Raw genomic sequence first — 16,452 nt, 5'->3', positions numbered from 1 at the left:
TGAAGTTGGTTGAGAGAATGCCATGAGTGTGCAAAGGGTAGCTACTTTGAAGAATATAACATATATTTTGATTTGGTTACATGATTCCATATGTGTTATTTTATAGTTTTGATGTCTTCACTATTATTCTACAATGTAGAAAATAGTGAAAATAAAGAAAAATCCTTGAATGAGTAGGTGTGTCCAAACTTTTGATTGGTACTGTATGTATTTTTTTTTTTTTACAAAAGAAAGCAAAAACACTAAAGAAAAAAAAGATATGTTAAAGCTAATCTAGACAAGTAGCAATTAAAAAATACAAATCGGACTGTGCACTTATTCAAATTTTAGGCTACCTGTCCTGCACTACTATGGGGCAGGGGAAGTGTTTCAGTGAATGTATCCCAAATGGCACCCTATTTCCTACATAGTGCATTACTTTTGACCACAGCCTGCCTTATGGACCTATGGACAAAAGTAGTGCACTATATTGGGAATAGGGTGCCATTTGGGAGGCAAACAGTGAGTCACAGTCCGCTTCTCAAAGGTCATGTAAGGTATTCTAATGAGTTGAAAGTGATGTCATACCCGGTATATAAGTCTGTAGCGTGGGTGCTGGCCGGCAAACTTCTTTGAGAGCGCTATCAGACCTACCTGTGGAAGCAACACACCAAGGTGCCATTCCCAACTCCCATTCTCTGTTTCTGGGGATACTTTAGACGCTGCACTGGAAAACATGTTGTTTTGGCACAATCAGCCAGAGCCCTACCACCAGCATTCAACTGCAAGTTATATTCGGTAAGTGGACATCTCCAATTAGGAAACTTTAGTATGTTTTTAGAGAACTTTAATAATCAGAAAAGTTTAATTCAGTGGAGAAAAAAATGTATGAAGCCTTTAAGAAAAAAATGTAACATTTAAATGGGATTGAAAGCAGCAAAATGTTTCATACATTTTAATTAGCCCACAACTTCACCAATATTGCACTTGAGTGTTGTAGTAGCTTAGGCCAAGATCTTGCAAAATTGCTACTCTACATTTAAATCTGAGGTGCATTGGATAAAGTACAAAATATATGGCTAAATAATGTTGTGCAATGTGATTATGCATCATACAAGTTTATTAAAACATTTGACCTACCTACACCAGAGGTACTGATAATATTAAATCTGTCTCACCATTGAGAAGCCTCTTACTTATTTACGCTTCGAAAATTAATGATCAACCACATATTTTCCCCCTCCTCTCTCGCTGCTCTCGCTCAGAGATGCTTTGGCGCCTTTCCTGAAACACGAGGAGGAACGGCACGCAACAGAAAATGGCGCCAAATGGTCTCCTTTCCAATATGTTCTCTGTGCAGCCACCTCGCCCGCTGTAAAACAGCAAGAAGAAACTCTGACTTATCTAAACCAAGGTAGCTAGCTATTATTTCTTTATTACTAAAGTTATAGGTTGTTGGATGGAATTGAACTCATGGCACGTAATTGAGTGTAGGCCCACTCAGAAGAACATTCTCCCTCTTATCAGCACTGATACAATATGGAAAAAACATCCCTCCAGTAAACCGAACAACTGCATCACACACATGCTGCACGCTCATCTTTAGGCAAAGGAAGTTCATGTAATGGTCATATTCACTCTTTTTTCTTTACATTTACTACCCACACAAGATGAATGACACTTACATTTTAGTAAATCTTGTTCAGCTTATTTCCATAGAGACACACAATTCCCCTTTAAATAGTCCCACATCAGGAATCTTGGATCTCTAGATATTCCACTTCAGTTTATGAAAGCTCCCCCAAGGTATATAGTTGATTTTCATATTCATCTTATCTTGAACTGCATTTTCCCTCATTGTTCTCATCTTCTTGTTCTCTCTTGTGGTCTAATTTACGATCATCATTGGATTTTTGTATTATGAATATATTGCATATAACACGGCCATTTACCGAAAGTTACTAAGTAGGTTGCACATTTCGGTGAATGAAATTGGAAACTATTGGTAAACCAGCCCAAAATTATACAACCCCCACATTTAAAAAATTAATTTAAAAAAGTTAGTCTACTATGTAGGTCTACCTGCCTTTAAAATATGTTTATATGATATGACTATTGCACAGAAGTACTTGCTTGATATGATGGAAATTGTAATAGTAAATTGCAAAGTAAAGATTTTTACTTGACAATTGGTGGGCTCAACCATAATCTGGTTGAAAACTTCTAGGGGGCACTGCAAAGGGTCTATGGGGGTAAACCCTGACTGTAAAATGATTTTTAAAGAAAAGGTGCTTATTGAATGCATTTCTATTCTTATGCTGCCCCTTTTTCTGACTAATTGATTTCACATTTTTCAATTTTAATCAGGTTTGTCTTAATGTTTTAAAATGTAGGTCAGTCCTACGAAATCCGTATGCTTAACAGAAAACTAGTGGAGTATACAGATATAAGCAGCAAATATGTTAAGGTAGGTTAAAGGTATTGTGTATGTATTTTTAACTTTCATGTGACCTCTTCTCTGACCTTTTTTTCTTTATCTCTTTGTATGTATCCTCCATTTCCTGAAACTGTCAACACACAGGTGACTCCTCAACCCTCTTCTTTCCACTTCGGGGGTTGGGCGGGTGCCATCTTTGAAGACTTGGTACTATCACCCATCTTCTCCCCTTCTGAACTTATACACCACCACACACTCAGCTCAGTTCAGCTTACCCTTCAACACATCAGCTTTATCGCACAACACATCACATACCTTCAAGTTGTCTTATTTGCTCTTTTTGCACAAGTTCATCTTACGTACAATTCTGCTTTCGTCTATAGACTTTACTACTGGGAGTTATTCATAACGTTTTGACATCTTTTTACTTTGTTGAAATGTATTTCTTGTTTTTCTTTTTCAAATACGAAATGTGCATCAAGAACGTTGATCAATATAGCAAGGGAATTATTACAATCCCATGTTTGTTGTAAAGGAAACCGTGTTTAACTTTATTTAATTATTTAAAAAAGAACAAGTGGTATATTGAAGATGCCACTGGTTTATGAATAACACCCATTAGTACAACTCAAGTTGTCACTATGTGCACATTTTGTTGCAGGTTGTTATAATATGTTGGATCTATGTTTGTTTTTAAGTGATATGAATTATGGGACTCGACTTTGATATACCTTTATGTCTTTCCCCAGTGAAATTCAATCAAATGACTTGGTTTAAAATTAAGGCAGATATCGGTATGCATTTTCCATGAAGGGAAAAATGAAGTGATTTTAATTGAATTTAGCCATGTCCCAATACACATATCCATCCACTTGAAAGTTCTGTGTCGTCAGGCTGTCAGGAATGGACGGTCATATTTCGGTCGTGTTCAATGAAGCAGTTTAACGACACTAGAATGGAACAGGTGGCACTTGTACAAACAGATGACGTGTTGTGTCTGTCTATGTCCTTGTGCTCTGCGCAGTCACGCATGAGCCTCTCAGTGTAATAGGCTGAAATGAATGGAAACGTTGTTTTTACAGGTTGTTAATTTTACGATTTGATTTATGTTCTTAGTAGGTTTTAAATGTGCAATTAACTTAATACTAATGCAACAGTGAGGAGGAACATTAATTTATGTCCCTTCGTTTGCGTCGTTACCCATCCCGACCAGGGCTTTAATAATGAAAATCTTTATGTATGTGCTTTGTTCTCAAACGGTGACACTTCAAACAACTTCTACTGATTCCTCACTAAATGTTTTAATAGCACAGGAAGAACTCATGGATATTTTATCTCATAGCTTCTGTCAATAAATAGTTTTGTTATGATGGCAGATTATTGCACAACCATCAGACATAATTGAATCCTTTAACCCCAGCATTATCTACCTTTCTATGCTTTTAGTCAATGGGAATCTGTGGCTGTTATTTGAAGTGTTATTCATATGAGTCGAAGCCAAGGGTGATGCAATCCATATGGATCTCCACTCATTAATGCTGTCTGAATAAATGATCTGTAAATGGTTCTTCTGGGAGATTGTGCGTAGCTTTTCGCACTTTGCCGAACGACACGATCGGCCATGTTGCGAGGCTGCCTTGCCTAGTCACTGTGCTTCGTACTAATGCTTTGTCCTGCTTGTCCACAGAGCATTGTGCGTGTGGTGTTTCATGACCGGCGCCTGCAGTACACAGAACATCAGCAGCTGGAGGGTTGGAGATGGAACAGGCCTGGGGACAGAATCCTGGATGTAGGTAAGGCTGGTTGCCTGCAGACCAGAGAACTTCTTAAGTAAAGCCCAACCACAGTATGTTTGATGACTCACCTATGATATGATCTACATTGCCTTTGGTCTAATACTGAAGTGTAATTACTATGCAATTATTAGTTATTTACCGTTTTGACTAATCCTTTCTAAGTATCTACCTGGTAAAAAGGCATAAGAATTTATTCTGACCTGCTGTGACTTACTGACTTGATTGACTGTGTCCAGATACCCCCCTCTCTGTGGGTGTCGTCGAGCCTCGTGCTCACCCACTGCAGCTCAACACTATAGAGTTCCTCTGGGATCCCGTCAAGAACGCATCCGTCTTCATCCAGGTAACACGGTCAAATATCTAGTTATTTTCCCTGCTTTCTAGCTTACTTTGGTCCTGGAATTGGGGTGAAAGTAAAATCATTAGACATATAAAAGGTTTTAGGAAGTGAGTTTATACAGTGACTTCCCACATCCCAGAGGGACTATTTTCCAATTCCACCCATCTCTTGCATTTGAAACTCTAATTACCATATAGAATGGCTCATGGATTGTGTATGTATGTTTGTTTGTGTTCAGGTCAACTGCATTAGCACTGAGTTCACCCCTAGGAAGCATGGTGGGGAGAAGGGAGTTCCCTTCCGTATCCAGATAGACACCTTCACTCAGAACGAACATGGAGAGTACCTGGAACATATGCACTCCTCCAGCTGTCAGGTCAAGGTCTTCAAGGTAAAGGGGCTCTTAGGTGGGTGGGTGGGTGTGCATTTCTGGTTGTGAGAACTATTAGTCCATTTAATTTCTTTGTGTACTTAATTTTTTCTTCTATTTTCTTTAAGCCAAAAGGAGCTGATCGTAAACTGAAGACTGATAGGGAAAAGATTGATAAAAAGTCCCATCAAGACAGGGAGAAATACCAATCCTCTCATGAAACCACCATGCTTACCGAGGTGAGGGACCCTAACACTGTGGCTTGTCACTTGACAAGCTATTCTGTCATAATATGTTAATATGTTGCTTAAGTCCACTCATTTTGATTGACTCCGTAGTCACTCTAACCAGCCCTTGATGCAGTTGTCTGTTAATGATTGTGACAGTTAGGGCAACAGTCCGTCAATGCCTTTTCTTTTGACGTCAAACCAACATGCTGGAAAAAACAGTGATTGTTTTCTACCAACCTGGTTTTAGGTTTCTAGGATTTCCCACTTATGTCTGTATCAGTCTACAATCACAATGTCCTAGTAAAACAGTAACCAGACGTACCTTTCTCTTTGCCATGGACATCTTATTAAAGTTCATTTCCTCTCTCTTTTGTTTCAGTGTTCCCCCTGGCCTGATGCCCCAAATCTCGGTAGCACTAACAACACTCCTTCCCCAGTCTACCACAGCTCCCCCACCTCATGTAGCTTTACTGATGGGTAAGATACCTCTCTTATCTGGATGAATTTAACTGTTTCATTGACTTAAATTGTTGATCATGAGGTAAATATAGGATTTATCTGTCTTTGTGCATCTATGGCAGTTCAGTTGCACACCCACGCATTTTCTGAAGAACCGTTATGTAGGACAAGAGGTTAGCCAAATTGGATCCTCCATTATCTACAGTGCAATCCCATTGGATCTGCCTATTTGCACTAGTCTTATCAGGACAAGTCATTACTTAATGACCCAACTCTTGTCATCTTCCCCATTTGTGTGACACTTTACTTTTATAGCAACAGCTCTCCAATCCAGCAGGGGGAGCTGATTCTGTCCGGCTGCTCTTCTGATGTAAGTAACGGGAGAAGTAGTATTAATGCCATTGCTCTCATCTCTTATTTTTTTAGGCAATTGTTTGGAGACAGTGGGCAGTCAGTGGGTGCTATAGCTACTCATTTCAAGGGCTCTTCTTCTTTTTGACATGTAGCACCTTGTGCCATCGTCCTCACCGCAGGACACGCAGCTGTGGCTCCAGCTTCACAGGTTCTCGCCTTACTGTAGGCTCTTCTCCAGGTTCTCAGGTAGTGTGTGTGGTTCAATTAATGCAAGACTCAACCTTAAGACCTAGTTGTATGTTCCTGAACACTGTTGCCAGAGCATCCATTTCCTTGACAATGTTATGCCCGTTTCTAAGACTATAAACCGTTCTTTGTAGCTTTTTGTTTTGATGCATGTAATTGATATCTGAAGGACATTTCCAGTGAAAATTAAATATAGATTATTTTTAAAGTGAAATAATTTAACACATGAATGACGCTCAGATGACTGTCAGACACCACAAATCTAGAATTGCTTCTAACTTTGTAGAAAGGCCTTAGCAGAGAATAATCCGGGACTTTTCTCTCTCTTTATGTCCTTGTTCCTCCAAAACGTCATCAGACCAGTTTGTAAGTGACTGTGGATCTTCTGTGAATGTTGTAGGTGCTGACCTGTTGAAGATGAGCAGAGAGGACCTGATCCAAATCTGTGGTCCGTCAGATGGCATCCGGCTGTTCAACACCGTCAAAGGAAGGTGAGACTAAACTGCAGTGGCAGGAAGACTAATCCAATATACATTTTTTGGCAACACTTCACATGTTTAATTAGTACTTTACTCAAGTGTGTAACTTCTATCCCACATTTACCATGGTCAATTCTGGATGGGTGTTATTTGTCTTTACTCTGTACAGGTGTATACAGCCCCGCCTCACCATCTATGTGTGTCAACAACAAGCCAGGAATCAACCACAGACAAAGCCCGGGGGGGGAGAGGGTAGGTTACTGTACATCTCCAATTATTGTGGGTACTAGTTATCTGACACCAAAGGACCCTTTCCTGGACAAAGATAAGCCTAGTCCTGGACTAAGAACCTCCAGTGATTTTCCAGTATTTCCCATATCATGTTTTAGCTGATGATGATCTCTAACCCTCAGCTAATCGCCTTTCCTCCTATGTCTATAGTGTACCATGCTCTATATCTGGAGGACCTGACACTGGGGGACCTCTCAGAGAAGATAGCTCTCCTTTACAGTGTAACTCCCCAGCAGATCAGCCACATCTACAGACAAGGACCCACAGGGATACACATACTGGTCTCTGATGAGGTGAGATAAGGCAGGGGTCAGAGTTCAGAGAAGATAGCTCTCCTTTACAGTGTAACTCCCCAGCAGATCAGCCACTTGTTGAGTAGTTCTAGGGGTTGGGGTCATGGGTAGTGTTTCTATCAGTGAGTGAGTAGTGGTAGTGCTAGTGGTTGGGGTCATGGGCAGTGTTTATCAGTGAGTAGTGGTAGGGGTCATGGGTAGTGTTTCTATCAGTGCGTAGGGGTAGGGGTTGGGGTCATGGGTAGTGTTTCTATCACTGAGTAGTGATAGTGCTAGGGTTTGGGGTCATGGGTAGTGTTTCTATCAGTGAGTAGGGGTTGGGATCATGGGTAGTGTTTCTATCAGTGAGTAGTGATCGTGCTAGTAGTAGGGGTTGGGGTCGTGGGTAGTGTTTCTATCAGTGAGTAGTGATAGTGCTAGTGGTAGGGGTTGGGGTCGTGGGTAGTGTTTCTATCAGTGAGTAGTGATAGTGCTAGTGGTAGGGGTTGGGGTCATGGGTAGTGTTTCTATCAGTGAGTGAGTAGTGGTAGTGCTAGTGGTTGGGGTCATGGGCAGTGTTTATCAGTGAGTAGTGGTAGGGGTCATGGGTAGTGTTTCTATCAGTGCGTAGGGGTTGGGGTCATGGGTAGTGTTTCTATCACTGAGTAGTGATAGTGGTAGGGTTTGGGGTCATGGGTAGTGTTTCTATCAGTGAGTAGGGGTTGGGATCATGGGTAGTGTTTCTATCAGTGAGTAGTGATAGTGGTAGGGTCATGGGTAGTGTTTCTATCAGTGCGTAGGGGTAGGGGTTGGGGTCATGGGTAGTGTTTCTATCACTGAGTAGTGATAGTGGTAGGGTTTGGGGTCATGGGTAGTGTTTCTATCAGTGAGTAGTGGTAGGGTTTGGGGTCATGGGTAGTGTTTCTATCAGTGAGTAGTGATAGTGCTAGTGGTAGGGGTTGGGGTCGTGGGTAGTGTTTCTATCAGTGAGTAGTGATAGTAGTAGGGTTTGGGGTCATGGGTAGTGTTTCTATCAGTGAGTAGTGATCGTGCTAGTAGTAGGGGTTGGGGTCGTGGGTAGTGTTTCTATCAGTGAGTAGTGATAGTGCTAGTGGTAGGGGTTGGGGTCGTGGGTAGTGTTTCTATCAGTGAGTAGTGATAGTGCTAGTGGTAGGGGTTGGGGTCGTGGGTAGTGTTTCTATCAGTGAGTAGTGATAGTGCTAGTGGTAGGGGTTGGGGTCATGGGTAGTGTTTCTATCAGTGAGTAGTGATAGTGCTAGTGGTAGGGTTGGGGTCGTGGGTAGTGTTTCTATCAGTGAGTAGTGATAGTGCTAGTGGTAGGGGTTGGGGTCGTGGGTAGTGTTTCTATCAGTGAGTAGTGATAGTGGTTGGGGTCGTGGGTAGTGTTTCTATCAGTGAGTAGTGATAGTGCTAGTGGTAGGGGTTGGGGTCGTGGGTAGTGTTTCTATCAGTGAGTAGTGATAGTGCTAGTGGTAGGGGTTGGGGTCGTGGGTAGTGTTTCTATCAGTGAGTAGTGATAGTGCTAGTGGTAGGGGTTGGGGTCGTGGGTAGTGTTTCTATCAGTGAGTAGTGATAGTGCTAGTGGTAGGGGTTGGGGTCGTGGGTAGTGTTTCTATCAGTGAGTAGTGATAGTGCTAGTGGTAGGGGTTGGGGTCGTGGGTAGTGTTTCTATCAGTGAGTAGTGATAGTGCTAGTGGTAGGGGTTGGGGTCGTGGGTAGTGTTTCTATCAGTGAGTAGTGATAGTGCTAGTGGTAGGGGTTGTGGGTAGTGTTTCTATCAGTGAGTAGTGATAGTGCTAGTGGTAGGGGTTGGGGTCGTGGGTTGTGTTTCTATCAGTGAGTAGTGATAGTGCTAGTGGTAGGGGTTGGGGTCGTGGGTAGTGTTTCTATCAGTGAGTAGTGATAGTGGTAGTGGTTGGGGTCGTGGGTAGTGTTTCTATCAGTGAGTAGTGATAGTGATAGTGGTAGGGGTTGGGGTCATGGGTAGTGTTTCTATCAGTGAGTAGTGATAGTGCTAGTGGTAGGGGTTGGGGTCGTGGGTAGTGTTTCTATCAGTGAGTAGTGATAGTGCTAGTGGTAGGGGTTGGGGTCGTGGGTTGTGTTTCTATCAGTGAGTAGTGATAGTGCTAGTGGTAGGGGTTGGGGTCGTGGGTAGTGTTTCTATCAGTGAGTAGTGATAGTGGTAGGGGTTGGGGTCGTGGGTAGTGTTTCTATCAGTGAGTAGTGATAGTGATAGTGGTAGGGGTTGGGGTCATGGGTAGTGTTTCTATCAGTGAGTAGTGATAGTGCTAGTGGTAGGGGTTGGGGTCGTGGGTAGTGTTTCTATCAGTGAGTAGTGATAGTGCTAGTGGTAGGGGTTGGGGTCATGGGTAGTGTTTCTATCAGTGAGTAGTGATAGTAGTAGGGTTTGGGGTCATGGGTAGTGTTTCTATCAGTGAGTAGTGATCGTGCTAGTAGTAGGGGTTGGGGTCGTGGGTAGTGTTTCTATCAGTGAGTAGTGCTAGTGGTAGGGGTTGTGGGTAGTGTTTCTATCAGTGAGTAGTGCTAGTAGTAGGGGTTGGGGTCGTGGGTAGTGTTTCTATCAGTGAGTAGTGATAGTGCTAGTGGTAGGGGTTGGGGTCGTGGGTAGTGTTTCTATCAGTGAGTAGTGCTAGTGCTAGTGGTAGGGGTCATGGGTAGTGTTTCTATCAGTGAGTAGTGATAGTGCTAGTGGTAGGGGTTGGGGTCGTGGGTAGTGTTTCTATCAGTGAGTAGTGATAGTGCTAGTGGTAGGGGTTGGGGTCGTGGGTAGTGTTTCTATCAGTGAGTAGTGATAGTGCTAGTGGTAGGGGTTGGGGTCGTGGATAGTGTTTCTATCAGTGAGTAGTGATAGTGCTAGTGGTAGGGGTTGGGGTCGTGGGTAGTGTTTCTATCAGTGAGTAGTGATAGTGCTAGTGGAAGGGGTTGGGGTGGTAGGGGTTGGGGTCGTGGGTAGTGTTTCTATCAGTGAGTGAGTGATAGTGCTAGTGGTTTCTAGGGGTGATAGTGCTAGGGGGGTTGAGATTCGTGGGTAGTGTTTCTATCAGTGAGTGAGTAGTGGTAGTGCTAGTGGTTGGGGTCATGGGCAGTGTTTATCAGTGAGTAGTGGTAGGGGTCATGGGTAGTGTTTCTATCAGTGCGTAGGGGTAGGGGTTGGGGTCATGGGTAGTGTTTCTATCACTGAGTAGTGATAGTGCTAGGGTTTGGGGTCATGGGTAGTGTTTCTATCAGTGAGTAGGGGTTGGGATCATGGGTAGTGTTTCTATCAGTGAGTAGTGATAGTGGTAGGGGTCATGGGTAGTGTTTCTATCAGTGCGTAGGGGTAGGGGTTGGGGTCATGGGTAGTGTTTCTATCACTGAGTAGTGATAGTGGTAGGGTTTGGGGTCATGGGTAGTGTTTCTATCAGTGAGTAGTGGTAGGGTTTGGGGTCATGGGTAGTGTTTCTATCAGTGAGTAGTGATCGTGCTAGTAGTAGGGGTTGGGGTCGTGGGTAGTGTTTCTATCAGTGAGTAGTGATAGTGCTAGTGGTAGGGGTTGGGGTCGTGGGTAGTGTTTCTATCAGTGAGTAGTGATAGTGCTAGTGGTAGGGGTTGGGGTCATGGGTAGTGTTTCTATCAGTGAGTGAGTAGTGGTAGTGCTAGTGGTTGGGGTCATGGGCAGTGTTTATCAGTGAGTAGTGGTAGGGGTCATGGGTAGTGTTTCTATCAGTGCGTAGGGGTTGGGGTCATGGGTAGTGTTTCTATCACTGAGTAGTGATAGTGGTAGGGTTTGGGGTCATGGGTAGTGTTTCTATCAGTGAGTAGGGGTTGGGATCATGGGTAGTGTTTCTATCAGTGAGTAGTGATAGTGGTAGGGGTCATGGGTAGTGTTTCTATCAGTGCGTAGGGGTAGGGGTTGGGGTCATGGGTAGTGTTTCTATCACTGAGTAGTGATAGTGGTAGGGTTTGGGGTCATGGGTAGTGTTTCTATCAGTGAGTAGTGGTAGGGTTTGGGGTCATGGGTAGTGTTTCTATCAGTGAGTAGTGATCGTGCTAGTAGTAGGGGTTGGGGTCGTGGGTAGTGTTTCTATCAGTGAGTAGTGATAGTGCTAGTGGTAGGGGTTGGGGTCGTGGGTAGTGTTTCTATCAGTGAGTAGTGATAGTGCTAGTGGTAGGGGTTGGGGTCATGGGTAGTGTTTCTATCAGTGAGTGAGTAGTGGTAGTGCTAGTGGTTGGGGTCATGGGCAGTGTTTATCAGTGAGTAGTGGTAGGGGTCATGGGTAGTGTTTCTATCAGTGCGTAGGGGTTGGGGTCATGGGTAGTGTTTCTATCACTGAGTAGTGATAGTGGTAGGGTTTGGGGTCATGGGTAGTGTTTCTATCAGTGAGTAGGGGTTGGGATCATGGGTAGTGTTTCTATCAGTGAGTAGTGATAGTGGTAGGGGTCATGGGTAGTGTTTCTATCAGTGGGTAGGGGTTGGGGTCATGGGTAGTGTTTCTATCACTGAGTAGTGATAGTGGTAGGGTTTGGGGTCATGGGTAGTGTTTCTATCAGTGAGTAGTGATCGTGCTAGTAGTAGGGGTTGGGGTCGTGGGTAGTGTTTCTATCAGTGAGTAGTGATAGTGCTAGTGGTAGGGGTTGGGGTCGTGGGTAGTGTTTCTATCAGTGAGTAGTGATAGTGCTAGTAGTAGGGGTTGGGGTCGTGGGTAGTGTTTCTATCAGTGAGTAGTGATAGTGCTAGTGGTAGGGGTTGGGGTTGTGGGTAGTGTTTCTATCAGTGAGTAGTGATAGTGCTAGTGGTAGGGGTTGGGGTCGTGGGTAGTGTTTCTATCAGTGAGTAGTGATAGTGCTAGTGGTTGGGGTCGTGGGTAGTGTTTCTATCAGTGAGTAGTGATAGTGCTAGTGGTAGGGGTTGGGGTCGTGGGTAGTGTTTCTATCAGTGAGTAGTGATAGTGCTAGTGGTAGGGGTTGGGGTCGTGGGTAGTGTTTCTATCAGTGAGTAGTGATAGTGCTAGTGGTAGGGGTTGGGGTCGTGGGTAGTGTTTCTATCAGTGAGTAGTGATAGTGCTAGTGGTAGGGGTTGGGGTCGTGGGTAGTGTTTCTATCAGTGAGTAGTGATAGTGCTAGTGGTAGGGGTTGGGGTCGTGGGTAGTGTTTCTATCAGTGAGTAGTGATAGTGCTAGTGGTAGGGGTTGTGGAGTTGTTAGGTTATCTGTATTTCCTCCTAAGGCCCTGTGTTGGTTGTTTGTGCCCTGGGCTGGCATGGGTCAGTCAGCTTGGGTCACTAATATCACTAATGGCCCTGTGTAAATGGCAACGGCATAGAAAATCAATCATTAATGACTGGTAGGAAACAGGGGAATGTAGACCTATGGATGCAGAGGAACTACAACAGAATCAACTGGCTCAGGCTGTTATGGCCAGCGCTGTTTCCATGCACTTGATTATGATGGCTGGTTACTGATTGACTACCAGCATCAAACAAATAAAGAGAAAGATGCCATTTAAATGTCAAATGAATATCTTCTTAATTTCTTCTTTCTCAGATGGTGCAGAACTTCACAGAGGAAACAAGCTTTGTTGTCAACACTCTGAAAGGTCATATTTCCCTCACTAACCTCTTAAATGCACAGAACCTCATGTAAATATGCAATTTGTATACTTATTTAATGTTTTAACAGAGATAATAGTTGTCCTATGTTAATCTTCTAATTGCAGATGAAAATAATGATGGCTACCATGTTGTGTTGAAGTGACTGGAGGACAGGTCTGGAGTGGATAATTTAGATCCCTGTTCAAGTGTCTGGAACGTATAGGGCTTGTTGTGGAGTATTGAAACTTTGTAACATTAAATAGTGCAATTGTATATATTGTTCATATCTTATTCTATATATCATGTTCCTGTCCAGGCATTGCAATAACTCTGAAAATGTCCTTGAGACAGCTTTTTAGTTTACTTTTTTAAATGTATTTTTTTATTAAGTTATTGGTTAATTTTGATGAGATGTGTAATTCGTTTATAAAGCATGGTTCATTACTCCTGCAAAATGGACATGTTTAAAAACAAAAAAAGTTAATATCATAAAAATCTATTTAAAATCACTCTTTAAGTTGTTGAAATGTATCATAAAGTGTTGTTCAAAGAAATCCAAAATATACTACATTATTGGCATTCCTTTGTTACGATCTATAGTTGTTGATTTGTTTGATGTTACATATTAGAAGGCAAACATTACTTTCTGCGGTATCAGTACATATTGTTTCATAAAGAGTGAGGACCAACTGTTTTCTAGGGGTCACATTCAAGTATTCATTCTGAAACTTACTTTGATTTCATCTTCAAATGATATCTTTCCTATCCACATGGTTTATGTTTATTCAATAGTGTTTAGCAATACTACAGTGTTTCAAAAGTGATGTAAAGTATTAACTCTGTTTGCTTCGGGCCACAATTGCTTTACCTATTTTAAACATTTGAATTAAATGAATCTAGACAAATATTTCAACCCCCAGTACAGACTTACAGATAAGGCAAATGAACAAATCATACAGCTGTAATGGCTAAGGATTCTATCCTGCTTCTGTTATTTATCTCCCATTTAATGTAACATTTTATGTACAGCATATCAGTTGTTCCACATACCTGTACTGAAATTGAAATAGCTTGATATTGTCCAATACGTTAAGTATTACTGCTAATGCTTGAATTTTAATGAAAAAAACTTGACTGCCATGACTGTGATGATGTGATTTCACTCAACATAAAGAATTTTGCACTGCTCTGTACTATTCTTCGGAGTTCAATTTATCATTCACTAACATTTGTTACAGTATAAACAAGATCAGCTCAATGTATTTAATGAAGAATGTTATGTTCCCCAACAAGAAAAACCAAAATTGTCACTCAAACTGAAAGAAGAACTAACGAAGAATCACTGACAACAACCAAACTAAACAGGTGTTTTCGGAGGGGTTCTGAAAGACACTCATGGGGTTGTCCACTAAAAGTTGACTAGTAACAACAACAACTGGGTCCTAAAAGACACCCACCATGAGTGCAAAAATTTGCCCAAGAGGCTAACAAAAGAAAATCCCACACCAAAGATAAAGATGGGAATCAAACCAAAAAGTGGAGCAAAGATCAGATAAAGAATAGCAACTGGGCCAGCGCAGGTGAAACACCTTCCCACTAACGACATGGCAACCAGCACAGGTGTAACACATACTGACTAATGAGGTGTCACCAATTGGTGCGCCCTATGGCTAAGGTCCTAGACGCGCTAAAGTCGCACCTCAAAACAAATGGAAAAACCAAAACCTGTAACACGGAATTATAACATAATTATAACACTTATTTGAAATAGGGATTTTAAACGAGTGTGTGTTATACTGAAACTGTGTGCAAGGGCCTTCGTCTAAATTAGATTCCTCTTTCTCCTTGTCTGAACTTGGGCGGCAGGTAGCCTAGTGGTTAGAGTGTTGGGCCAGTAACCTAAAAGGTTGCTGGATCAAATCCCTGAGCTGACAAGGTAAAAATCTGTCAAAATCTGTTGTTCTGCCCCTGAACAAGGCAGTTAACCCACTGTTCCCTGGTAGGCTGTCATTGTAAATAAGAATTTGTTCTTAACTGATTTGGCTAGTAAAAAAAATCTCCATCTGTGTGCTATAGTACTGAATATACACCCATGACGTAGACCAGTCCTGTGCCTTATTCACAAGCCTACACAAATTTAAATGCAAATCCAGACTAGGAATCTACAATGGTTCCTCCTTTAAAAATTGCGAGTTTGCACCGTGGGATTTAGAGGTACTCGGCATCACGGCTCCAGACCACCACAAGGGGGAGTTAAAGCATGGATGCAAGGTATTTATATGACCAATCATATCGAGTGGTTCCAAATATACATTTTGACGCGAGCCACCCTTGCTTTGTGGCGTTCTTCAGCACAGATGGTTGACAAAACATTACGGTGGAACCAGATGTAAGTTGTTACAACGTCATAACGAGTCATGCACGCTAGTGTTAGGAGAATGAATTTGTAATTTGTGTTAATGTTTTAGGGACTCCTGAGAAAACCAGCAAACCATGCTGTCGTCTTGTGAAACAGTGGATGTAAAGAGTCTAGCTAGCTAAAGCATTTACTGCAAATTGAATGTGCAATTGTATAAGCTTGCCTTGCAATGCAGCTGAAGTAACATAGCTAGCTAACTATGTACTGCTTATTTTGTAGTGAATTATAAAAATAATTGTATGCCTATGGATGTGTAGCTAGCTGTAGTATGTAGCCGATCTGTGTACGGACCCTAGAAATGTTGGTATGAATATTAGTTCAGAACCTATCTATGAACCTCAGCTATCATAGTTGTTGTATCAACTTCAAGTCTGAATGGCATTAACGAAGCCTATGGATTGAGTAGAATATAATAACTTTATTGTTCCAAGGATGCAAGTCCTATATACGTACTGTAGTTATTACCACGCATGAGATGCCCACATTGTAGCCTGTACATTGAATATATTCACTAATCATGTAACTCTTCTTTGGCAAATAAAGCTGCGGTTCAGGTATGAATCTCTGAGACATTATTTTTCAGTCATATCAAACTCCATTCTTTGAATGATGCCATGACTGCATGTATGTGTTACAATTATACACTTCAACAGTGTTTACCACTCCTGCTCTTGGAACATCAATGATTACACATTGTAACTATGCAATAGACTAGAAACATGATTGATTTGTAATTCATATTTACAGAAAATAAACTATGCATATCTAACTCCTTTCATCTGCATTAATCTGAGGACACAGGATAGTATTTCAATGAGATACTTAATTTCAACCAGTGGAGAATGTGAAACGCTTTATTGAAAGAAGTTAATTATCCAGGTTTTATAAATGCAGTATAATTATGATAATTGTAATATTATAAATACAAGTTCAATATGTACTTCAATGCACGTATGGTGGGCATTATAAAACGAGGAAGAAAGACAAGGTGGGGAAGACAGAAAGGGAAAGAGGTAAGAACAGCAGCAGACAGCATATGATTCATGAAATACAGTGCTACCCTAATATTCTCTCAGTTCATCACAAGTGCTGCCTCCTAACCAGCCCTGGGCCCCAGTTGGTACTTTCAAATGCAGACAAAACCAAGAAACAATAACATTGATTTGAAC

At 42.0% G+C, this 16,452-nt stretch overlaps 1 protein-coding gene across 2 annotated transcripts; it reads left to right on the top strand.

Moving 5' to 3' along the window:
* The first annotated feature begins 621 nt into the window (after window positions 1–621).
* Window positions 622–14,057, top strand: LOC115129818 (transcription factor CP2-like protein 1). Of its 2 annotated transcripts, none has more exons than XM_029660583.1 (15): window positions 622–777; window positions 1,245–1,393; window positions 2,373–2,446; window positions 4,104–4,209; window positions 4,449–4,555; window positions 4,791–4,943; window positions 5,051–5,161; window positions 5,532–5,629; window positions 5,927–5,981; window positions 6,118–6,211; window positions 6,612–6,702; window positions 6,860–6,942; window positions 7,132–7,274; window positions 12,818–12,869; window positions 12,990–14,057. In XM_029660583.1, exons 1-15 carry the CDS (start codon window positions 716–718, stop codon window positions 13,025–13,027), a joined length of 1,416 nt encoding a protein of 471 aa, XP_029516443.1. In that variant the 5' UTR covers window positions 622–715; the 3' UTR covers window positions 13,028–14,057. The 2 variants fall into 2 exon arrangements, with proteins under 2 accessions (XP_029516443.1, XP_029516430.1); XM_029660570.1 differs by having other exon boundaries at window positions 6,570–6,702.
* Window positions 14,058–16,452: the final 2,395 nt, after the last annotated feature.

Source organism: Oncorhynchus nerka, linkage group LG1 (assembly GCF_034236695.1).
Source record: "Oncorhynchus nerka isolate Pitt River linkage group LG1, Oner_Uvic_2.0, whole genome shotgun sequence".
Lineage (NCBI taxonomy): Eukaryota > Metazoa > Chordata > Actinopteri > Salmoniformes > Salmonidae > Oncorhynchus > Oncorhynchus nerka.
The sequence above is the reverse complement of the archived record's forward strand: the minus strand, read 5'-3'. Positions and strand labels throughout refer to the sequence as shown.

Bases quoted from the DNA above. Each gene is read 5' to 3' on its own strand.
- LOC115129818 (XM_029660570.1), top strand. From the start codon at position 716: ATGTTGTTTTGGCACAATCAGCCAGAGCCCTACCACCAGCATTCAACT. The intron at 4,210-4,448 runs GTAAGGCTGGTT...GACTGTGTCCAG, and splicing joins GGACAGAATCCTGGATGTAG to ATACCCCCCTCTCTGTGGGT. The intron at 7,275-12,817 runs GTGAGATAAGGC...CTTCTTTCTCAG, and splicing joins ACATACTGGTCTCTGATGAG to ATGGTGCAGAACTTCACAGA.